Source organism: Oncorhynchus mykiss, chromosome 6 (assembly GCF_057628025.1).
Source record: "Oncorhynchus mykiss isolate SJ-2025 chromosome 6, ASM5762802v1, whole genome shotgun sequence".
In the NCBI taxonomy this organism is placed as follows: domain Eukaryota; kingdom Metazoa; phylum Chordata; class Actinopteri; order Salmoniformes; family Salmonidae; genus Oncorhynchus; species Oncorhynchus mykiss.
The window spans coordinates 10,274,099-10,299,441 of NC_143027.1; the positions used below are offsets into that span (position 1 = coordinate 10,274,099).

The 25,343-nt window shown below is 45.0% G+C and overlaps 1 protein-coding gene across 1 annotated transcript; it reads right to left on the reverse strand.

Annotated features, from left to right (window-relative positions):
• Positions 1 to 534: 534 nt before the first annotated feature.
• On the reverse strand, positions 535 to 23,690 carry LOC110525243 (mitogen-activated protein kinase 4). Its single transcript, XM_036979366.2, has 7 exons — positions 23,276 to 23,690; positions 21,504 to 21,953; positions 20,073 to 20,660; positions 10,046 to 10,190; positions 7,866 to 8,027; positions 7,368 to 7,581; positions 535 to 6,155 (listed from the first exon to the last, which is right to left on the reverse strand). Exons 3-7 carry the CDS (start codon positions 20,613 to 20,615, stop codon positions 4,538 to 4,540), a joined length of 2,682 nt encoding a protein of 893 aa, XP_036835261.2. The 5' UTR covers positions 20,616 to 20,660; positions 21,504 to 21,953; positions 23,276 to 23,690; the 3' UTR covers positions 535 to 4,537.
• Positions 23,691 to 25,343: the final 1,653 nt, after the last annotated feature.

The following is a 25,343-nucleotide window of genomic DNA, read 5'->3' on the forward strand; positions in this document are numbered from 1 at the left end:
TATTAACATTATTATTGACATTATTATCATTAACATTATTACTATTAACATTATTAAGATGATTATTATCAATAACATTATTATTATTAACATCATTATTAAGATGATTATTATCCTTAACATTATTATTATTAAGATGATTATTATCATTAACATTATTATTAACATTATTATTAAGATGATTATTATCATTATTATTATCATTAGTATTATTAAGATGATTATTATCATTATTATTATCATTATTATTATTAAGATGATTATTATCATTATTATTAACATTATTATTATTGATATTATTATAATTACTATTATTAAGTTCAGAGGATTCATGCTCTTCACACTATATGTGATTATAACCTCTCTTTTTCTTATATAATCACCCGTAGACGACTGGTTTGACTTTAGCCTCCACGGGACCCAGATGTGCCAAAACAGGTAATAGGAGGAGATTTATCCCCAGCTCCAGCAGTGCTGATATCAGCGGTCAGAAGAAAATAATAAGGAAAAAAAACACCCTTCAAAAAATGTTCAGTCAACTTTTATTTGTCTGTTCATCATCTAAAGAGGAACTACAAAAGGGATAAGAGTGAATTGATTTCAGCTGTGAAAACTGCCGCTTCCACCATATGTGATACAAGCAGGACACCCTCAAGTAAAGATTGTCCACGATTTCACATTATTAAAGTCATGTAGTTAAAATCATTTGACAGTTTAATCAAGGACCAAGCCATGCAAAACTATTACATTCAGGGAGCTGGAACCATTGAGCTGTAGGCCTATTCTGAGGCACATTCATGAACCGACTCAGACTAAAAGGGACATATTCTGTCACAACGAGCATATTGGATCTAACTATGTACAGTAATAGTCAAAGGTTTGGACACACCTACTCAACCAAGGGTTTTTCATTATTTTCTACTATTTTCTACATCAGAGAATAACATTGAAAACATCAAAACTATGAAATAACACATATGGAATCATGTAGTAACCAAAAAAGTGCTAAACAAATAAAAAAATATTTTATATTATTCAAAGCAGCCACCCTTTGCCTTGATGACAGCTTTGCACACTCTTGGCATTCTCTCAACCAGCTTCACCTGGAATGATTTTCCAACAGTTTTGAAGGAGTTCCCAAATATGCTGAGCACTTGTTGGCTGCTTTTCCTTCACTCTGCGGTCCAACTCATCCCAAACCATCTCAATTGGGTTGAGGTCAGGGGATTGTGGAGGCCAGGTCATCTGATGCAGCACTCCATCACTCTCTTTGGTCAAATAGCCCTTACACAGCCTGGAGGTGTGTTGAGTCATTGTCCTGTTGAAAAACAAATGATAGTCCCACTAAGTTCAAACCAGATGGAATGGCGTATTGCTGCAGAATGCTGTGGTAGCCATGCTGGTTAACTGTGCCTTGAATTCTAAATAAATCACTGACAATGTCACCAGCAAAGCACACCCACACCATCGCACCTCCTCCTCCATGCTTCACGGTGGGAACCACACATGTGGAGATCATCCGTTAACCTCACAAAGATACGGCGGTTGGAACCAAAAATCTCAAATTTGGATTCATCAAATCATAGGACAGATTTCCACCGGTCTAATGTCCATTGCTCGTGTTTCTTGGCCCAAGCAAGTCCCTTCTTATTATTGGTTTCCTTTAGAAGTGGTTTCTTTGCAGCAATTCGACCATGAAGGCCTGATTCACGCAGTCTCCTCTGAACAGTAGATGTTGAGATGTGTCTGTTACTTGAACTCTGTGAATCATTTATTTGAGCTGCAATTTATGTGGCTGGTAACTCTAATGAACTTATCCTCTGCAGTAGAGGTAACTCTCTCTGGGTCTTCCTTTCCTGTGGCTGGTCCTCATGAGAGCCAGTTTCATCATAGCGCTTGATGGTTTTTGCCACTGCACTTGAAGAAACGTTCAAAGTTCTTGAAATGTTCCAGATTGACTGACCTTTATTTCTTAAAGTAATGTTGGAATGTCATTTCTCTTTGCTTATTTGAGCTCTTCTTGCCATAATATGAAATTGGTATATTACCAAATAGGGCTATCTTCTGTATACCAACCCTATCTGGTCACAACACAACTGATTGGCTCAAATGCATTAAGAAGGGAAAAAAATACACAAATTAACTTTTAGCAAGGCACACCTGTTATTTGAAATGCTTTCCAGGTGACTACCTCATGAAGCTGGTTGAGAGAATGCCAAGAATGTGCAAAGCTGTCATCAAGGCAAAGGGTGTCTACTTTGAACAATCTCAAATTTAAAATGAATGTTGATTTGTTTAACACCTTTTTGGTTTCTACCTAATTCCATATGTGTTATTTCATAGTGTTGAAGTCCTCACTATTATTCTATAATGCAGAAAATAGTCAAAATAAATAAAAACCCTGCAATGAGTAGGTGTATCCAAACTTTTGACTGGTACTGACATTATTGCTGACTGTTATTTTACCAGTAAAATATCATGGACTGGCCCAGATTACGTCTGTCACTGCACATGAAGCCTAATTGGCTTTTAAGAACCTGGTCCCTGGCAATGTCTGTCTGATGTGCTTTTGTTATTAAAACTTCGCTCTGCTCTGAAGATAGTTTGCACCCTGCAATTCCCAGAATTGACTATGTTAGCTCATTATGTCCTCTGTACAATGTCATGTGATATTGTGCAATAATACATTTCTCATGACTCGAGAGTATATCATTATGAAATCCAACCATTTTAGAACGGTAGCTGTCATTGAATAGTAGTAACAATGGTAAAAGCACGAGACAAGATCTACGTCCCCAATGGCAAACCCCAATTCCCATTACAGTGCACTACTTTTGACCAGGGTCCATAGGGCTTTGGTCAAAAGTATTGCACTATATAGGAATTGGGTGCCGTTTGTTTGTTTGGGGTGCAGCCTAAAGAGTTTTGAGTGCTTGATGAGTGTGTGGCCTTTTTGCTGCATGGCCTTGTGCATGACTACTCCTTAGGCTTTCTGTCATCAGCTGGATATCAGCTAGGCTGACTATCGTGTTGCCACTGTTCTAAGTATACCTCCCTGTGATGACAACGTGGGTGTGCAGGTACTAGACAGATATATCTTACTGCATTACCGTGAGAAAACTCATTTTCAGCTAAATAATAACACACACACACACACACACACATAAATCCCCAAAAGCTGTACTCAACCTTAAACTGTGAACAAACCATTACTGGCACCTGGAAGATGCTTTCTGAAACAGCAATTCAATGTATACAATTGTACAAGGCATACTGTTTGAAATCACAGCAGCAGTGTTCAACAGTAAAACCTCATTACATGAGTCCCAGAGACCATCTCCCTTTGACTGTTATTTAACTCTGGTCCAGGTTGTTAGTGCGCGTTCCTCCATTAACACATGCCTTAGTAGAGGAAGGGGCTCTAATGCCACGGACCAGAGCTAACTGTTCTTATGCTAAGATGTGTATCTATAAATACATTCAGACTCCTTATAGGCGATACTTCCCACTCAATGGAAGATATTCGTATCATTCTTCTTAAGTATTTGCTGCAGGAAGATCTATAGTTACTCACATCTAGAAGATATCTAAACAACCTAAAGGGTTATGTTTGAAAGAGTAATTTCAACAAAATTATAACCAAATATAGCTGGCTGCGTTGTCTTTAAGCGATTTTGCTATGCAATACCTGGAATTTCTTCTTTCCACCTAACTGTTGATCATTTGCAGGCATTCTTGTAATGAGTACAGTTGCTGCTTTCAAGCAACATACTGTATGTAGGCTTACTACATAGGCTTACTACATAGGCTTACTACATAGGCTTACTCCATAGGCTTACTCCATAGGCTTACTCAATAGGCTTACTCCATAGGCTTACTCCATAGGCTTACTACTTTCCGTTAGATTCTGTAAAACATACATTCATTTACAGCAGTGACCTCAATGACATACTGTATGCAGTAGCAAAGCCATCGGAAGCTCATTATGTTGTTTGTAGCTAATGGATCTTGATCCTCACTTTTCTCTCCTCGCCTCCTGCTCTGATCCAAAGGACCAGCACCATTCATTTAAGTGAGGTGAGAAGGGTCAGTGTCAAGGCAACTTATGAAAAGTTGCACAGCGCAATGATAACGGGTAAAAAAATCTATTTTACACTGGGAGTAATCATTGGGAGTATACAGTATATAGACTGTTTCTCCATATGTTTACTATTCTGTTAGTCAGCACCTCGCTTATTACTTTGGGTGTGAGTCAACTCGTGCTTTTTACAAGGCAAGTCTTACTAAGTATACCACAGTCCTTGGAAGCAGCTCCCACAGTCTACCAGTGCTTTCTGTGTTGTAGCCTTAAATGCAGCTCCCACAGTCTACCAGTGCTTTCTGTGGTAGACTTAAACAGCTCCCACAGTCTACCAGTGCTTTCTGTGGTAGCCTTAAAAGCAGTTCCCACAGTCTACCTGTGCTTTCTGTGGTAGCCTTAAATGCCGCTCCCACAGTCTACCAGCACCCTCTGTGGTAGACTTGGACCTAGGTCCTATTAGGAGTTGGGAGTCTGAGGTGGGGGTGGCCGGTGCTCCGGGAGTCTAGGTACCCTCTTGACGTTGGCCCGTTTGGCCCCGTCTGGGCTTCCCCCCAGGTCCTCACTCTGACCACAGAGCTTCAGCGCTCGAGAGATTAACATGTCTAGGTCAAACGGGCCCCCTTGGCCCCTGGAGGGAAGAGTCTGCGGGGGCTCATGAATCGACGAAGGAATGAGAGGTGACATTGGTGGAGGAGACGAGGGAGAACAGGGCAACAGGGAGGGAAGGGAATGGGACGCGGCAGGCGGGCTGAGTGTGTGACGGTTGTCCAGTCCAGGTGATGGCTGTATGACCGGCGAACAACTGTGAAAGAGTGGGGCAGGGAGAGAGGTGGGAAAAGGGGGCAGCGGGGGTGAGCTGGGGTAGGACAGGGGTCCCTGGGGTGGGCTGGCGGAGGACAAGAGTTCCTGGGGTGAGCTGGGGTAGGACAGGGGTTCCTGGGGTGAGCTGGGGTAGGACAGGGGTTCCTGGGGTGAGCTGGGGTAGGACAGGGGTTCCTGGGGTGAGCTGGCGGAGGACAAGAGTTCCTGGGGTGGGCTGGCGGAGGACAGGGGTTCCTGGGGTGAGCTGGGGTAGGACAGGGGTTCCTGGGGTGGGCTGGCGGAGGACAGGAGTTCCTGGGGTGAGCTGGGATAGGACAGGGGTCCCTGGGGTGGGCTGGCGGAGGACAGGAGTTCCTGGGGTGGGCTGGCGGAGGACAGGGGTTCCTGGGGTGAGCTGGGGTAGGACAGGGGTTCCTGGGGTGGGCTGGCGGAGGACAGGGGTTCCTGGGGTGGGCTGGGGCAGGACAGGAGTTCCTGGGGTGAGCTGGGGCAGGACAGGAGTCCCTGGGGTGAGCTGGGGTAGGACAGGGGTTCCTGGGGTGGGCTGGCGGAAGATAGGAGTTCCTGGGGTGGGCTGGGGTAGGACAGGGGTTCCTGGGGTGGGCTGGGGCAGGACAGGAGTTCCTGGGGTGGGCTGAGACAGGACAGGAGTTCCTGGGGTGAGCTGGGGTAGGACAGGGGTTCCTGGGGTGGGCTGGCGGAGGACAGGGGTTCCTGGGGTGGGCTGGGGCAGGACAGGCGAGTCTGTGTGCTCTCCACCCAGCGAGAGATCTCCTGGAATAGGTCCCAAGGTGGCTCCTCGACAGGCAGCTCCTTCACGCTGGCCCCTCTAGGCTCAGGCCCCTCAGGCACAGGAAGCTGGCTATTCCTCTTCCAGTGAGACAGGTCCAGGATCAGCTTGGGCTCGGAGTAGTGCTGCGGCTTGCCGTCCCTCCACGCAACCTTGTCCAGATAGGAAGGGGAGCCCACTTTGTAGTCACAGGAGCGACCACAGTCCAGCTCAGCATAAGCCCCGCCCCCACAGGCCCGCACCAGAGAGGAGTGGGAGTGGTCCAGGAAGCGCTCGGCAGAGCTGCTGTGGGAATACTTGCGAGGGTCCACCTGGGCCTCCTCCAACAGAGGGTAGGAACCTGCCCTGGGATCTCTCTGGACCTCCTCCTCTTTGGAGTTGACCACCTCCGAGACCCCAGGCATGCACTGACAGCCACCCTGCTGCTGCCAGTACAGGTCTGATGACAGGCTGGTATCATATCTGCACAGTGGAAACAAAGAGCTTGTCAACGAAACATCGCCGTTGCCATTTCAGTCTACTGAGGTGAAGACCATTTTGGTGTCACCTTTAAACTCTCTCTCTCTCACACACATACCCCACTGGGCACAGACCCCAATTCAACATATTTTCCACATTGGTTCAACGTGTTAACCTCCACACAACGTTTCCCTGGCTCTCTGTTAACCTCCACACAGCGTTTCCCTGGCTCTCTGTTAACCTCCACACAGCGTTTCCCTGGCTCTTTGTTCATCTCCACACAGCGTTTCCCTGGCTCTTTGTTAATCTCCACACAGCGTTTCCCTGGCTCTTTGTTCATCTCCACACAGCGTTTCCCTGGCTCTCTGTTAACCTCCACATAACGTTTCCCTGGATCTCTGTTAACCTCCACACAGCGTTTCCCTGGCTCTTTGTTCATCTCCACACAGCGTTTCCCTGGCTCTCTGTTAACCTCCACACAGCGTTTCCCTGGCTCTCTGTTAACCTCCACACAGCGTTTCCCTGGCTCTCTGTTAACCTCCACACAGCATTTCCCTGGCTCTCTGTTAACCTCCACACAGCGTTTCCCTGGCTCTCTGTTAACCTCCACACAGCGTTTCCCTGGCTCTCTGTTAACCTCCACACAGCGTTTCCCTGGCTCTCTGTTAACCTCCACACAGCGTTTCCCTGGCTCTCCCGGAAGCCAATGAATCCAGTCGCTGTCTTTTACTAAACTTTATTTGGACTTTTCTTTAAAATCGTCATGTGCTTATTCCCTAGGGCTCATTGTGGGGTTGCTTTCTTTGTTGATGCTTTTTGTTGATGGCTTGTTGTGGTGTATCTGTTGTGTGCAGTTCGAGATCATGATATCTCTTTCTCTTTACGTGGTGTCACTGTGCTGTTCCCCCTCAATATGGCTGCTGTAGTGTGTGAAGTGTAACTGACACCATAGAATTCAACAGAAATGAATGGCATAGTACAATGTTGATTTATCTCTGTGGTTGACACCACAGGAGGTCGGTGGCACATTAATTGGGGAGGACGGGCCCGTGGTAATGGCTGGAGCGGAATCAGTGAAATGGAATCAAATACAACAAATACAAGGTTTCCAGGTGTTTGATGCCATTCCATTTGCTGCGTTCCGTGTCATGTTAATTCCTTGTCACTAGTTGACACGACAGTACAAACAGATCTGAGACCAGGCTAGACACACACCTGTCCCAGTGAGAGCTAGAGGCCTGGCTGTGGCTGTGGCCGGGCTCCGTGACCAGGCTATCATCTAGCTCGTCCTCTATGCGGAAGGGCTGGGGTGACATGGGCTCGTCCTGGGGACACGAGTACTGCTGCAGGAAGGGATGGGACAGGGCCGCCTCTGCCGTCAGCCGGTCCATGGGGTTAAAGGTCAGAATACGCTCCAGGAAGTCTATGGCTAGTGGAGAAAGAGACGGGAACGGAGAATAGAAAAGGCTTTCAAATGATGCGTGCATATACAGTACCTGGCTGCAAGTAAGGTCATATAGCATCAGGAAATCGATTGTATATTGTATATTGTATACAGACAAAACATTAGTTAGACATATGTCCTTGTTATTCTTAGTAACTCCAACATTTAACAGAAACTGTTGATTGTTTCAGGGAGGTATAGTATAAAGGTGCCATCTGATCTTAGTTGAAGAGTTTTTCGCTGCTCTCCCTCAACCCCATCCCTCTCACCGTCTGCATCGACTTCAGGTAGTAGTTCTCTGAAGGACCTCCTGACCCTCCAACCGTGGCTGACGTAGGAGGGGATGACCTGCCGGAGGTCGTGATGGTCCTCTTCCCTCAACACAGGCACCGTATACAGGATCAGCTGCATCTGCTCCAGCTCATGGGCTCCTGCGTATAGAGCAGCCAGGAGGAACCAGGCAGGAAGCCAGGAGGAACCAGGAAGTAAAGAAGCATTATGATTCTAAAACTAGAAAAGGTCATTTTCCTGAAGAAAAATTGTGTCTTGCTTCATCTTTTTTATGGTAGAAGTTCAGAAGTTTGAATTGTTAAAGGTTAGTGTTGAAAGTTTGAGGATAAGGTAGTACTAGAAGTAGTGAGTTTTTAAAGACGGGTATTAAGATGGTCGGAGCAGGCTTCTGCGATAAGAAAAGTTTTACACCCTCGTGACTAATGGGCAAGCTACTGAGAAGGTCATAGGTTGAATTTGCAGACAGACCACACACTAAATATGTGTCAACAGGTCTGTATAAAATCATGGTGTTACATGACCAAATTATTATCACGACACAAAGCCTAGTGAACATCAAAATGGTCCAATATCCAACAAAAGCATAATGTGTTTGAGTTTTGAGTTCTGATATTTGGCAAGCGTATTAAGGGGTACAGAAGTAGCTAATCGTAGGAAAATTAGACGTATTTGTCCTGATGGTGGCACTGTAGTGTTATAGGGCTTGAACCCACCATGGCTGCTTGCAGCTATATTTTTATGGTACACTATCCCTTATATACAGTTCATTCAGAAAGTATTCAGATCCCTTCCCTTTTTCCACATTTTGTTAGTCTAAAATGGATTAACTAAAACATATTATCTTTGTCCTGACTGCCAAGCGTCACATCTGGAGGAAACCTGGCACCATCTCTACGGTGAAGCATGGTGGTGGCAGCATCATGCTGTGGGGATGTTTTTCAGCGACAGGGACTGGGAGACTAGTCAGGATCCAGGGAAAGATGAACGGAGCAAAGTACAGAGAGATCTTGATTATAACCTATAATCCTCTATGAAAACCTGCTCCAGAGCAAAGGTTCACCTTTGAACAGGACAAAAACCCTAAGCACACAGCCAAGACAACGCAGGAGCAGCTTTGAGACAAGTCTCTGAATGTCTTTGAGTAGGCCAGCCAGAACCCGGACTTGAACCCGATCGAACATCTCTGGAGAGACCTGAAAATAGCTCCCCATCTAATCTGACAGAGCTTGAGAGGATCTGCAGACAAGAATGGGAGAAACTCCCCATATACAGGTGTGCCAAGCTTGTAGCATCATACCGAAGAAGAGGCTGTAATCACTGCCAAAGGTGCTTCAACAAGGTACTGAGTAAGGGGTCTGAATACTTATGTAAATGTCATATTTCAGTTTTTTATTTTAATACATTTGAGAACATAAAAACCTTATGGTCATTATGGGGTATTGTGTGTAGATTGATTTTATTTCTTTATTTAACTAGGCAAGTCAGTTAAGAACCAAGTCTTATCTACAATGACGGCCTACCCCGGCCAAAACCCCAGCCAAACCCTAACCACACTGGGTTAGGGTTTGTGTGCCGTCCTATGGGACTCCCAATCACGGCCGGTTGTGATACAGCCTGGAATCAAACTAGGGTCTGTAGTGACGCGTCCAGCACTGAGATGCAGTGCCTTAGACCGCTGCACCACTCGGGAGCCTTGATGAAGGGAAAAAATTATTTAATACATTTTAGAATAAGGCTGTAACTTAACAAAATGTGAAAAAATCAAGGTGTCTGAATACTTTCAGAATGCACTGTAGTGCTCTGCCTATGGGCTCTGGTCAAATATAGTGCACAATATAGGGTGCCATTTGGGATACAGTCCATATCCTGGATCATTTAGCTTTATTAACAATTAGGCGTACACTATTGAGCTGTGATTGGATAGAGAACAGACAGACAGGCAAATGGCAATTTCTGTATTATGCAAAAAAAAGTTTAGCAAAGTAGACTTACTCTTTCACTAGATCAAAAATATCCTAGTTTGACAAAAAGACTGTACTGCCCAACAGCATAAAAACAAATGGGTAATACCCTCCGTTTATCTAAATCATGAATCATTCAATCCATCTGTCTCATATCATATTCATATCCACATCTCTCCACCTCTACAGACTCCTACCTGCAAAGAGCATGCGGCCTGTTAGCATCTCTGCCAGGATGCAGCCAGCTGCCCACATATCGATGGCCTTGGTGTAGTTGTTGGGTGAGAGCAACAGGCGCGGAGACCGGTACCATTTAGTCACCAAGCCCTCTGACAGGTAGCCCTGGCCGATACACACAGACAACAACACACACAGGGTAAGCATGACAAGGAAATTAACACCGATGTACATTTTCCTGGCTCATTTGTTAAAGTGTCTGGATGGCGTTTGTACAGCTTTCCCCCAACTCTTCACACTCACCCATTACAGGTACACTCTTAGAATGAAAGGTGCTAAGTAGAACCATACAGGGTTCTTTGGCTTGTCCCCTTAGGGTAACCCTTGTTGGTGCTGGGTAGAAACCTTTGCAGAGGGTTCTATCTAGAACCCACAATGAACAGGTAGAAGCCATGAGCCTTGTTAGCCTTTAAAATTGTATAATTTATGACAATACATTACATATATGGCCATTATTTGAGGGCCTAGTTATACCCTAACACATTGATCTTAGGAATCCACTGGCTATGCTGGCTTGCAAAGTTATGGGTAATTCCTATTGAAATTCAGCCAGATTTAGGATATCCAACAATTGGAATTGGTAATCACCCACAACTTGCATTCAGAATGACTGCCAGGGTTGGGACGATTGAGAATTTAGATGACCTCAATCATTTAAACTGGAACAAACCATCTCAGTAACGGGTGCAATAAATCCAATTACTAACAGATTGGATTAGTTTCTTTGTGTAGCATAAAATTAACCAACCAATCAGTATACAGTACATGCAAAAACACAGATATTACAGTAAAACAAACAATTCTGAAAATAACCATGCAATAGAGCATGCTGGGAAATATTAATTTTGGTTCTATGTAGGACACTTCTTGCCTTCCAAAGAATCATAAAAAAAAATTATTAGGATGTTAAAGGTTCTAGGTAGAACCCTTTGACTTACAAAAAACCCTTGTCTTCCAAAAAGGGTTCTTCTGATCAAAATAGTTCTTGGTAGAACCCTATACCTCCGCAAAGAACCCTTTTGGGAATCCTTTTTTCTAAGAGTGTATAGAAGACAGTGTTCTTTTTCAGGTCATCTACAGTGGATCTAGAAATAGTATGGTGGAAGAGAAGGTCAGAGAAAAAGCCTTTTCTGTCATCATTTATTATCCAATTACTGTTTCTTGATGTGGTTTGATGTGGTTTCATTGATGTGGTCTCTAAAGCTGTTCTGCCTAGCGCCACACTGTTTTCATCTCGTTAGAGCAGCTCCCTTTTTAATGTATAACACACATTACACAAACACACACACACACACACACACACACCTAACAAGAGACAGTGAGAGATTATGAAAACACAGCCACTGGTTTATAACAATACATTCACAGCGAGCGACCTCTGCAGGCTCTTGAATTTAATGCATTGCAACCCCAGTGCAATGCAAGCATTTCCTGTCCTCTCTGTCCCTCCCCTCCACTCTCTGCCAATGGATGACGGATGGAGCACTGTTAAATGATGGACGGACGGAGCAAAGTTAAGTGCATTGAGGACGTCGTCCCCACAGTGGCTGTACGTACATACCCCAACCAGAAGCCATGGATTACAGGCAACATTCACACTGAGCTAAAGGGTAGAGCTGCCGCTTTCAAGGTGCGGGACTCTAACCCGGAAGCTTACAAGAAATCCCGCTATGCCCTGTGACGAACCATCAAACAGGCAAAGCATCTATACAGGACTAAGATTGAATCATTCTACACCGGCTCCGACGCTCGTCGGATATGGCAGGAATTGCAAACTATTACAGACTACAACGGGAAGCACAGCCGCGAGCTGCCCAGTGACACGAGCCTACCAGAAGAGCTAAATCACTTCTATGCTCGCTTCGAGGCAAGCAACACTGAGGCATGCATGAGAGCATCAGCTGTTCCGGACGACTGTGTGATCACGCTCTTCGTAGCCGACGTGAGTAAGACCTTTAAACAGGTCAACATACACAAGGCTGCGGGGCCAGACGGATTACCAGGATGTGTGCTCCGAGCATGTGCTCACCAACTGGCAGGTGTCTTCACTGACATTTTCAACATGTCCCTGATTGAGTCTGTAATACCAACATGCTTCAAGCAGACCACCATAGTCCCTGTGCCCAAGAACACTAAGGCAACCTGCCTAAATGACTACAGACCCGTAGCACTCACGTCCGTAGCCATGGAGTGCTTTGAAAGGCTGGTAATGGCTCACATCAACACCATTATCCCAGAAACCCTAGACCCACTCCAATTTGCACACCGCCCAAACAGATCCACAGATGATGCAATCTCTATTGCACTCCACAGTGCCCTTTCCCACCTGGACAAAAGGAACACCTATGTGAGAATGCTATTCATTGACTACAGTGCAGCGTTCAACACCATAGTACCCTCAAAGCTCATCACCAAGCTAATGAACCTGGGCCTAAACACCTCCCACTGCAACTGGATCCTGGACTTCCTGACAGGCCGCCCCCAGGTGGTGAGGGTAGGTAGCAACACATCTGCCATGCTGATCCTCAACACTGGAGCTCCCCAGGGGTGCCTGCTCAGTCCCCTCCTGTACTCCCTGTTCACCCATGACTGCATGGCCAGGCACGACTCCAACACCATCATTAAGTTTGCTGACGACACAACAGTGGTAGGCCTGATCACCGACAACAACGAGACAGCCTATAGGGAGGAGGTCAGAGACCTGGCCGGGTGGTGCCAGAATAACAACCTATCCCTCAACGTAACCAAGACTAAGGAGATGATTGTGGACTACAGGAAAAGGAGCACCGAGCACGTCCCCATTCTCATCGACGGGGCTATAGTAGAGCAGGTTGAGAGCTTTAAATTCCTTGGTGTCCACATCAACAACAATCTTGATTGGTCCAAACACACCAAGACAGTCGTGAAAAGGGCACGACAAAGCCGATTCCCCCTCAAGAAACTAAAAAGATTTGGCATGGGTCTTGAGATCCTCAAAAGGTTCTACAACTGCAACATCGAGAGCATCCTGACCGGTTGCCTCACTGCCTGGTACGGCAATTGCTCCGCCTCCGACCGCAATGCACTTCAGAGGGTAGTGCGTACGGCCCAGTACATCCCTGGGGCAAAGCTGCCTGCCATCCAGGACCTCTACACCAGGCGATGTCAGAGGAAGGCCCTAAAAATTGTCAAAGACCCCAGCCACCCCAGTCATAGACTGTTCTCTCTACTACCGCATGGCACGCGGTACCGGAATGCCAGGTCTAGGACAAAATGAATGACGGAGCACTGCTCAATGTTTGATGAGAAGCAGCTAAAACAGCCTTAAAGCATCCCTCTCCCCAAATGTCCTTCATTTCACCCTTCTCACCCTTCCTCCCTCCCTCCTTCTCTCCTTTCTCACCGCCTCCCCCTCTCCCCAACTGTACTTCATTTCACCCCTCCCTCCCTCCCTCCCACCTTCCCTCCCTCCTTTCCCTCTCTCCTTTCTCACCGCCTCCCCCTCTCCCTGACTCTCCAGGTGATTAATAATTTGTGGAGTTTGACAGGGTTGGCTCAGCAGGTAGAGAGATTCAGATGGGCCTCCTCTGATTAAGCAATCTGTCAAATCTCTGCTTAACTTCCAAAAGCACGGTTTAGTCAGTCACTGATGATTCCAAAGGCTGAGTCAGATTTACAATGATAGCTTTATGGATGTGTCCTAAATGGCAACGTGTTCCCTTTATAGTGCACTACTTTTGACAAGGGCTCATAGGGTTCTGGTCAGAAATAGAGCACTAATGAGGAGAATACGATGCATTTGGGACGTATCCGATTTCTATATTTTTTTATTGAGTCTTTTGACAGTAAGGAGGCGTTATTCAGGTGTCGTTAGCACTTCAATCAAAGTTTCTGTCATAACGCCAACACTTGCAAAAGAATGGGAGGGCTGATGAAAACATAATGCTTATTGCCAACACTCTGCCACAGACTGACAGGCTTACTTACAGTCGTGAGACAAGCCCACAAGTGACTTCAAGCGATATGAGCAGTTAAAAATGGATGTGTCACCTGTCAAATACCTCTAGATTTGAGGCTGATGCCAAATTCCTGTCATCGCCGTGTCTGCAAGTTTATTTTTAGATGAAACATTCTCTTGATCGTGGCACTATCAAGTATCCTCTCCTACTCCACCTCACTGCTTGCAATTTACCAAGATAAGAACTATCCCAGCTTGGAGCATTGGCCTGCCAGCCTCCCTCTAAGTAAGCCCCCTGCAAGGCTGGCATGGCATGTGGAGCACCAGAGCTTTCTGGTAGACTTTTTATTTTTTTACCTTTATTTAACTAGGCAAGTCAGTTAAGAACAAATTCTTATTTACAATGACGGCCTACCCCGGCCAAACGCTAGGCCAATTGTGCGCCGCCCTATGGGACTCCCAATCACGTTCGGTTGTGATACAGCCTGGATTCAAACCAGGTTGTCTGTCGTGACACCTCTAGCACTCAAATGCAGTGCCTTAGACAGCCGCGCCACTTGGGAGCCCTATAGACTCTATAATTGTGTCTGAAATGGCATCAAATTCCATATATATAGGGCACTACTTTTGACCAGCCATATAAGCTCTAGTCAAAAGTAGTGCACTAGGAAATAGTGGTGCAGCTATAAAGGGAATCGGGTTCCATTTTGGATACACTGTATTTCTCTCCTCTCTGAATCAACACAGGACTGTTAGAGTTCACTACTAAACATTCAGTACAGTAGCTGGGTACACACTCTGTCTGGACTGAGGAGTAGCTGTGTGAATAGACGTTGTTCGGTCATGAGGGAGAGAGGGCACGCTGAATGTAAGAGGGAGAGAAACGAAACAGGCAATTTCCTGGTTCTTAAAAGGAATCGCCCCGGGGCATTTTTTTTACGCCGATGTCCATCTTGAAAGTGCATAAAACCTGACGTGTGCTTTAAAGTCTGAAGTGAAACTCAACTCCCACCAACCTGTCTCTGACACATGACACCCTGAGGTCATACACACATACTCTGATGATAAGTGTGGGTCCGGGAGGCCGGGGCCAGAGGAGGCCAGACACAGAATGCTCTGTAGATGGCCTGTCTCACACTCCACTGCATAAGAGCAGCATAGAAGCTTTTTGTTTGATTTCACCATCCCCAGAACACAGCATTGCCCATTGTTATTCTGGCAACACTCTTGGCCAGTCTGTTATTCCTGTCCTGCTCACAGCCTGATCCATCTCTTTTCCCTGTCTGCACCCTGCTGCCCCGTGCTCAGATCTCTGGGCCTGGGCCCGGCCAGGACAAAGCTCCCCTTCACTGGGCCCTCACTGACCTGCTGGTGTAACACACTGTGTTCCACCACAACAATAAAGCAGCACAGCAGAGAAGTCGACTGTCAGATGAATCTCTCAGAGCCTAATCCACAATAAGAAAAAACAGACAGGGTAATGGTTCAACTTGGGGCAGCAGGTAGCCTAGTGGTTAGAGCGTTGGGCCATGCAACTTGGGGCAGCAGGTAGCCTAGTGGTTAGAGCGTTGGGCCAGCAACTTGGGGCAGCAGGTAGCCTAGTGGTTAGAGCGTTGGGCCAGCAGGTAGCCTAGTGGTTAGAGTGTTGGGCCAGCATCTGAAAGGTCACTAGTTCACAATCCCCCAGTCAACAAGGCCAAACATCTGTTGATATGCCCTAGAGAAAATCACTTAACCCTAATTGCTCCAGGGTTGCCGTTGATAATGGCTGACTCTGGCAGTGACCCTACTCTAAGAGTGCATCTCATGGGGAGTTGGGATATGGATTTTTTTTTTAAATCACACATTTGTATAATGCACACCTGTACGTGTGTGAAATAGGACAAATATACCCCACAATATACCCCACAATAACCCACCAATTATTATATTATTAATTTGTAACTTTAACAGGACATGTTTGGACAAGGTTATGAAAGCTCTGCTGTAGTACTAGCTATAGCCGGATGCAAATGCAGTCATGCAGAGGAGAGAATCATCAGTCTACAGGAGCCAACAGACTTGGTTCAAGGACATGGTCATACATGCAGCACGATCACACAAAAAAAAACAGGCTCAAAGAGGCTTCTTAATATGGGTGAATGCTGTAGCGTTTGGGAATGAAGTACATTTGTTGTGAAACGTAAAGATAATGCTAATTTTGCTCAGTTTCCAGCCACCAATGGTGGTTTCTGGTTTTGAGTTGTGTGCCACAACTGCAAATACAAACAATTGGTACAATGAATCCTTTTTGTTTGATTTCTAAAAGCAGTCTAAGAAGTGGAATGAGAAAGGAGCTCAACTCCAGCAGCACTGGCTATAACAGACCCGACAGTGAATAAGTGCAGACATCCTGCAGTCTTAAATCAACCGGTGGTATCCTCATCTTTTATATCTCCACTTACATGTCGGGCCAGGAGCTGGTCTAAAAATTTCTTCCGGCAGCAGATTTACGGGCGCCTAAACAATTGTGCTATTATGTGTTTATTTTCGCATTATTTGTAACTTATTTTGTACATAATGTTTCTGCCACCATATCTTATCATACCATACCATATCTTACCATACCATATCTTATTAAAAAAGAGCTTCTGGATATCAGGACAGCGATCACTCACCTCGGATTAGGCAAAACATTTTCTTTCAACAAGCAGGACGCACAGGATGTACTTCAGACACCCAACAAGGCCAACATCCCAGTTATTAGCAAGAGAAACAGATGCAGGTACAGAGGACACAGAGCGGGGTGCCTCGTAAAGATCCGCAGACCGCAAGTGAGAAAGCTGCCATGAACGTCAATATTACTTGCCAACATGCAATCACTGGACAATAAATTAGACGAGGTATGATCACTAATATCCTACCAACTGGACATCAGAAACTGTAACATCTTATGTTTCACGGAATCGTAGCTGAATTACGACATGGATATTCAGCTAGCTGGATATACGCTACACCGGCAGGATAGAACAGCACACTCCGATAAGACGAGGGGGGCGGCAGTCTGTGCATATTTGTAAACAACAGCTGGTGCACGAAATCTAAGGAAGTCTCTAGATTTTGCAAGCCTGAAGTAAAGTCTCTTAAGATAAACTGTAGACTACAGTATTTGCCAAGAGAGTTTTCATCCAGACTTTTCGTGGCTGTTTATTTACCACCACAGACAGATGCTGGCACTAAGACCGCACTCAGTCAGCTGTATAAGGAAATAAGCAAACAGGAAAACACTCACCCATAGGCAGCGCTCCTAGTGGCCGGGGATTTTAATGCAGGGAAACTTGAATCAGTTTCACCTCATTTCTATCAACATGTTAAATGAGCAACCAGAGAGAAAGACATTCTAGATCACCTGTACTCCACACACAGAGACGGATACAAAGCTTTCCCTCGCCCTCCATTTGATAACTATGACCACAATTCTATCCTCTTGATTCCTGCTTACAAGCAAAAATGAAAGCAGGAAGCACCAGTGACTCGGTCTATAAAAAAGTGATCAAATGAAGCAGATGCTAAACTACAGGACTGTTTTGCTAGCCCAGACTAAAACATGTTCCGGGATTCTTCCAATGGCATTGAGGAGTACACCACATCAGTCACTGGCTTTATCAATAAGTGCATTGAGGACGTCGTCCCCACAGTGACTGTACGTACATTCCCCAACCAGAAGCCATGGATTACAGGCAACATTCGCACTGAGCTAAAGAGTAGAGCTGCCGCTTTCAAGGTGCGGGACTCTAACCCGAGAGCTGCTCAGTGACACGAACCTACCAGACGAGCTAAATCCATTCTATGCTCGCTTCGAGGCAAGCAACACTGAGGCATGCATGAGAGCATCAGCTGTTCCAGAAGACTGTGTGATCACGCTCTCTGTAGCCGACATGAGTAAGACCTTTAAACAGGTAAACATTCACAAGGCCTCGGGGCCAGACGGATTACCAGGACGTGTGCTCCAGGCATGTGCTGACCAACTGGCAGGTGTCTTCACTGACATTTTCAACATGTTCCTGATTGAGTCTGTAATACCAACATGTTTCAAGCAGACCACCACAGTCCCTGTGCCCAAGAACACTAAGGCAACCTGCCTAAATGACTACAGACCCGTAGCACTCACGTCTGTAGCCATGAAGTGCTTTAAAAGGCTGGTAATGGCTCACATTAACACCATTATCCCAGAAACTCTAGACCCACTACATTTGCATCCCGCCCAAACAGATCCACAGATGATGCAATCTCTATTGGACTCCACACTGCTCTTTCCCACCTGGACAAAAGGAACACCTATGTGAGAATGCTATTCATTGACTACAGCGCAGCGTTCAACACCATAGTACCCTCAAAGCTCATCACTAAGCTAAGGATCCTGGGACTAAACACATCCCTCTGCAACTGGATCCTGCACTTCCTGACGGGCCTCCCCCAGGTGGTGAGGGTAGGTAGCAACACATCTGCCACGATGATCCTCAACACTGGAGCCCCTCAGTGCTCACTCCCCTCCTGTACTCCCTGTTCACCCACAACTGCGTGACACAAAAGTGGTAGGCCTGATCATCAACAACAACAAGACAGCCTATAGGGAGGAGGTCAGAGACCTGGCCGGGTGGTGCCAGAATAACAACCTATCCCTCAATATAATCAAGACAAAGGAGATGATTGTGAACTACAGGAAAAGGAGGACCGAGAAATCCTGGGCTGTAGTGTAGCAGGTTGAGAGCTTCAAGTTCCTTGGTGTCCACATCACCAACAAACTAGATTGGTCTAAACACACCAAGACAGTCATGAAGAGGGCACGACAAAGCCTATTCCCCCTTAGGGGAAAATATTTGGCATGGGTCCTCAGATCCTCAAAAGGTTCTACAGCTGCAACATCGAGAGCATCCTGCCTGACTGGTTGCATCACTGCCTGGTACGGCAACTGCTCGGCCTCCGACCGCAAGGCACTACATAGAGTAGTGAGTACGGCCCAGTACATCACTGGGGCTAAGCTGCCTGCCATCCAGGACCTCTACACCAGACGGTGTCAGAGGAAGGCCCTAAAAATTGTCAAAGACCCCAGCCACCCCAGTCATAGACTGTTCTCTCTACTACCGCATGGCAAGCGGTACCGGAGTGCCAAGTTTAGGACAAAAAAGGCTTCTCAACAGTTTTTACCCCCAAGCCATAAGACTCCTGAACAAGTAATCAAATGGCTACCCAAACTATTTTTATTGTCCCGCCTCCCCAACCCCTCTTTTACGCTACTGCTACTCTCTGTTTATCATATATGCATAGTCACTTTAACCATATCTACATGTACATACTACCACAATTAGCCCGACTAACCGGTGCCTGTATATAGCCTCGATACTGTATATAGCCTCGCTACTGTATATAGCCTCGCTACTGTATATAGCCTCGCTACTGTATATAGCCTTGATACTGTATATAGCCTCGATACTGTATATAGCCTCGATACTGTATATAGCCTCGCTACTGTATATAGCCTCGCTACTGTATATAGCCTCGATACTGTATATAGCCTCGCTACTGTATATAGCCTCGATATTGTATATAGCCTCGCTACTGTATATAGCCTCGATACTGTATATAGCCTCGATACTGTATATAGCCTCGATACTGTATATAGCCTCGATACTGTATATAGCCTCGCTACTGTATATAGCCTCGATACTGTATATAGCCTCGCTACTGTATATAGCCTCGATACTGTATATAGCCTCGCTACTGTATATAGCCTCGCTACTGTTATTTTGCACTTTCTTTTTACTGTTGTTTTTATTTCTTTACTTATCCATTGTTCACAGAATACTCCTGGGCCCTGAGTCATGAAGCGTTTTGGAGTAGGAGTGCTGGACTAGGATCAGTTTGGGCTTTCAGATAATAATGAATAAGAAGACCTGGACAGGGGGGACCTGATCCTACATCAGCCCTAATCTGAGAGACTTTATGAAGCTTTATGAATACAGACCCCGAGCTAGCTATTCTCTTCTAATGGCAGCCTACTGTAGTCTCACCTTATGGGAGTAGTGTGGGTCAACGATTCGGGCCAGGCCAAAATCTCCAATCTTGAGCAGTAGCTGGTCTGTGTTGAGGAACACGTTGGCTGGTTTAAGGTCGCGGTGCAGCACGTTGGCTGAGTGGATGAACTTGAGGCCTCGTAGTAGCTGGTAGAAGAGCAAAATGGCGTGCCCACCGGGAAGTGGTCCCTGCTCTAGCAGCTTAGCTAGGTCCGTCTCCATGCACTCCTGGACGATGTACAGGGCACTCAGCTGGGCCGGGTCGCGAGGCAGCGGGTGGCCGTAAGGGCCCAGAACCTCGTGCACGCGCACCACGTTCTCATGCTGCAGGCGCCGTGTGATCTTGACCTCCCGCAGGGCGTGCTTCACGCTGACCGCGTCACGCATCACCAGCTTCTTCACAGCCACCCGCTGGCCGCTGCGCTTGTCCACAGCAGACAGAACCAGACCAGTGGCACCGCTGCCCAGAGGCCGGGGGTCTATGAAGTGTCCCCCCAGGTCAAAGCCGTGGAGGAACAGTGAGGAGTCCTGTTTTGCCATGGCTCAGCTGACTACTGGTGTCCACTGGTTATTGCATGATGAGGTCTAGAAATCAGAAAGGATCATTCATGATTTGATAACAAAGCAAATAAAATTACTGGAATCAAACATACATATACTGTAGGTATAATAATCCCATCTGTAAAATGGTAATTACTTTATATTGTAATGTATTTTGTAATAGAATAGATAATAGATCAATATACATGTTGTATTCTATGTTCTATTATTATTTATATTATTGTTATCTATATTACTATTATCTATATTATTACTATCTATTTTATTATAATCTATATTATTATTTTCTATATTATTACGATCTATATTATTATAATCTATATTATTACGATCTATATTATTACTATCTATATTATTATTATCACTGCATTGTTGGAAAGAGATCCCAAGGTAAACATTTAACTGTGCTGTTAGACACCTGTTATATCCTGTACTGTTATACACCTGTTGTATCCTGTACTGTTATACACCTGTTGTATTCTGTACTGTTCTACACCTGTTGTATCCTGTACTGTTATACTCCAGTTATATCCTGTACTGTTATACACCTGTTATATCCTGTACTGTTGTATCCTGTACTGTTATACACCTGTTGTATCCTGTACTGTTATACACCTGTTGTATCCTGTACTGTTATACTCCAGTTATATCCTGTACTGTTATACACCTGTTGTATTCTGTACTGTTATACACCTGTTGTATCCTGTACTGTTATACTCCAGTTGTATCCTGTGCATGTGGCGAAACATGAATATGCATGGGATTTGATTGCAATTACGCTTTTCCTGGAATGAGCTCCATAGAATTTAGAGTGTATCACTCTTGAACGAAGTGTAAATAAAATAGGTATACAGTGTCTCCATCTACCTCATATCAGAGACAGTAGAGCAAGTAAGGAGACAACTCCACACCCTGGTGCAGGGCAAGTGTTGTCATAGCAACACCCCACCATCTGTGCCTGCTACAGATAGATGCGCTGGATGGCAGAGGCAGACATTCAGCACTGGTCTCTGATCCTAGCGGAGCGATCCCAGCTCAACTCCCGCTGGTGAAATTAGCTGAGAGTTACATTCACAGAGATTGTAGAGGATCCTGCTCTTCCCGTCTGTCAGTCAGTTGGCCGACCGCCCATTCAGTCCCTCCCTGGTCGATGTTCCCAGACTTCCCACTCGGTTTTGTGGCATTGAGTTAACGAGTGTCCGTGTAATCCCTCAGTAATCTAGCTGCCGGCCTCCTTGTGCCTGTGGAGCCGAAGCGTGGCACCGGCTCCCTCTGGACTGGACACGGCTATTGGACACCATCACATACCTGCTGCTTCTGTGAAGGAGGGCCAAGATGAAGCAAGTTACACATTAAATGCAAAAAAATATCTTATGTGTCACATTTCAATATGAACTAGTGATAAAATGTTGCCTCCTATTCACACTGTTCATTTTGACACATTACTTTTACTTGGTGTCATTTGATTCCTACATGTGGATCTAATGTAATAGCTGCAAAGAACAGAATGAGCAAATGCTGCATAGCCTAGTGGAAGAATAATCTACACATCACCAAAAAGCCTATTTTTAATATAAATATTTTGTACATTCAAATGAATTAATAGCTAGATATGATATTGGACTTGGACTATAACTTGGACTATAAGGTAACTACTGGGATACAATATGACATAGGCCAAAATGTTGCTATTGTTTTAAATCAGTTGATATGAGGACAGGATATTTATTAAATTAACGTGCTCCAATTGGACATTTAAATCGCTACTCAGTTCCAACCTGGTAAATGCGCTCAAGAATGCTGCTGTGTCAAAGCCTACTATCACAAACGTAAGCTTTAGTCTTTTACCACATAATAATAGTGATCTTTCAGTAAAATACACAATTAATATGCTCTTGTTCTATGCTAGTTTTATGCTATATGTTCTTTGTTGTTCTGTGCTATTTTCCCTCTATCTATGGAAACGAGGATATTGACACTGGATCTACAGGAAGGTATTGGCTAACTTTATAAATGACGTATAGGGCAGGCTAATGGATATGACGCCTGCGGTGCGCGCTGTCCTCTATTTCATAGTTCTGTCGTTACGTAACGCAAGTATAATTCCTAAAAAAACATAGTTGATTGAGGCATTCGAATCTGTGTTAGCCAGTTGTAAAATAGCCTGTAGCTCCATAAGCAGTAGAAGTAGTTGTTAGTGTGAAAAAACATTAGTATGAGAGAAAATGTGAGAAAATGTTGTTATTCCATGTTCTTTAAAAAAATATTATTATTATCCTTATTATAATATTGGGGTCCGTTAAAACAATGCATACATTTTCTAAGAGATAGTGTAGGCTACTGTAGTACAATGAACCGGTCTGCGTCTGCCTTTGTGTGTGGTTGTGGCTACATTGTAACGCCCCTATCGCAACAAAAACATTCAAAACCCCTAAAGATAAAAATAAAAAAATAAATAAAAAGAAGATGCCGTAAAACTAAGTGTTTTCCCAAATGTACTACTCGTGAAAACAGCTAATGAACATGAGCCAGTGAGTAGCCTATTGCTCAGCAAGTGTAGCGTTATCTTTACATCTATCGGCCCATCCATTGAATAACTACAAAGGCACAAGATATCACAACACAGCGAGAGCACTTACCATAATAATATATGCCGCCGTGAACATCGCAGCCTGTCACAGAAAAATAATGCGTGTTTTTGTCTATTTGACTGTCAAAAATAAAGTAAAACATAACATATTTGTTTCATTTTTGTTAATGAATCAGCCAGCGGGACTGTGCCAGTATCCGTGATTGTGGTGATATTAGCCTACCTAGCAATCCGCTGCTGCGTAAATAATGTATTTAGAGGAATAGGCTAGGCTACCACTCTTTCCGATCTGTGCCAGTAGTCTACGCAGCCAGTAAGCACAGACTGACAAAAGCTGCACCATGAATGATTGAGTGTTCCTCTTATTCTTTCGGTAAGCCGGCCTATAGGTTACTTCCCACACCGAGCGTTGTATTACCTCTTATAAAAAAAAAACTCCACCACCCCCCCAACGATATGACGTCACGCTGGCAGCCATCAATCAAAGTGTTTGACACCTGCTGAAGCCTGAAGTGCCGTATGGGTCTTGGAGAAAACCCCCTGCTCTTCTCTCATAGCCTCTATATATATATATTTAAAATATATATTTAGGGAATTGTTTATTTTTGCACTCTATTCAATGGCGTTTGTGTCCTTAGTCATTTCTCAACAGCTAATGGGGATCCCAATAAAATACAAAAAAATACTGCCACTCACTTTATCCCATGTTCTCACTTAGAGATTCCTTAAGTCAATCATTCAGTTATACCAGAAGGAGTACCAGCTCAGAACATAGCTGGTTAACTTTTGGGGGGCTCCCTAGTGGCGCAGCCGTCTAAGGCACTTCATCTCAGTGCTAGAGTCGTCATTGCAGACCCTGGTTTGATTCCGGGCTAAATCACAACCCGCCGTGATTGGGAGTCCCGTAGGGCGGCGCACAATTGGCCCAGTGTCGTCCGGGTTAGGGTTTGGTCAGGGTCGGCCGTCATTGTAAGTAAGAATTTGTTCTAGGCTGACTTGCCTAGTTAAATAAAGGTTTTTAAAAAAAGTATTTTGTGAGGTGAGCGACCTGGGTGATACACTGTACGCACACAAGGCCCCAGCCCTGTTCCATATTATTTGGGGTGAAATAGGTCGTCAGTGTTTTCCAAACTATGGGTTGCCTTGAAAATGGGGTTACGAGAGAAACTCTGAAAAGAAAAAAAAACGATTGGTTCATAGAACCGAGGGTACATTAGTTGTAATAAACAGAAAGGTTTCTAAATGGGGTCGCAGGTCAACATTGAGGAAACCCTGCCCTAGGTATCCCTTCCCCTCCCCCGATCCGAGACTCCGCCTACATAGCGCCTCATTTATCACCTGGGAGGGGGGTGGGAATACCTAGTCAGTTGTATAACTGAATGCATTCAACTGAAATGTGTCTTCCGTATTTAACCCAACCCCTCTGAGGCCTTTCCCCTTTGTTCTCTAATGCTCCTCTATTGTTCCTAGAGCAAGGAAGGAGGACCAACAACATCACAGAGTACCCATCAGGCCAACTACTTGTTTTTATTTATTATTTATTTTTATTTAACCTTCATTTAACTAGTCAAGTCAGTTAAGAAACAAATATTACTTACAATGATGGCATACCCAGCCAAAGCTCTTTTCTCCCTCTCCCTCTCCCCACCCCTCTCTCTCTCTCTCTCTCTCTCTCTCCCTCTCTCTCCCTTTCTCTCCCTCTCCCTCTCCCTCCCTCTCTCTCCCTCTCTCTCTCTCTCTCTCTCTCTCTCCCTCTCTCTCCCTTTCTCTCCCTCTCCCTCTCCCTCCCTCTCCCTCCCTCTCTCTCCCTCTCTCTCTCTCTCTCACTCCTCTCAATTCAATTCAAGGGGCTTTATTGGCATGGGAAACATGTGTTAACATTGCCAAAACAAGTGAGGTAGATAATATACAAAAGTTAAATAAACAATCAAAATGAGCAGTAAACATTGCACTCACAGAAGTTCCAAAAGAAAAAAGACATTACAAATGTCATATTATATATATATATATATATATATATACAGTGTTGTAACAATGTACAAATAGTTAAAGTACACAAGGGAAAATACATAAACATAAATATGGGTTGTATTACAATGGTGTTTGTTCTTCACTGG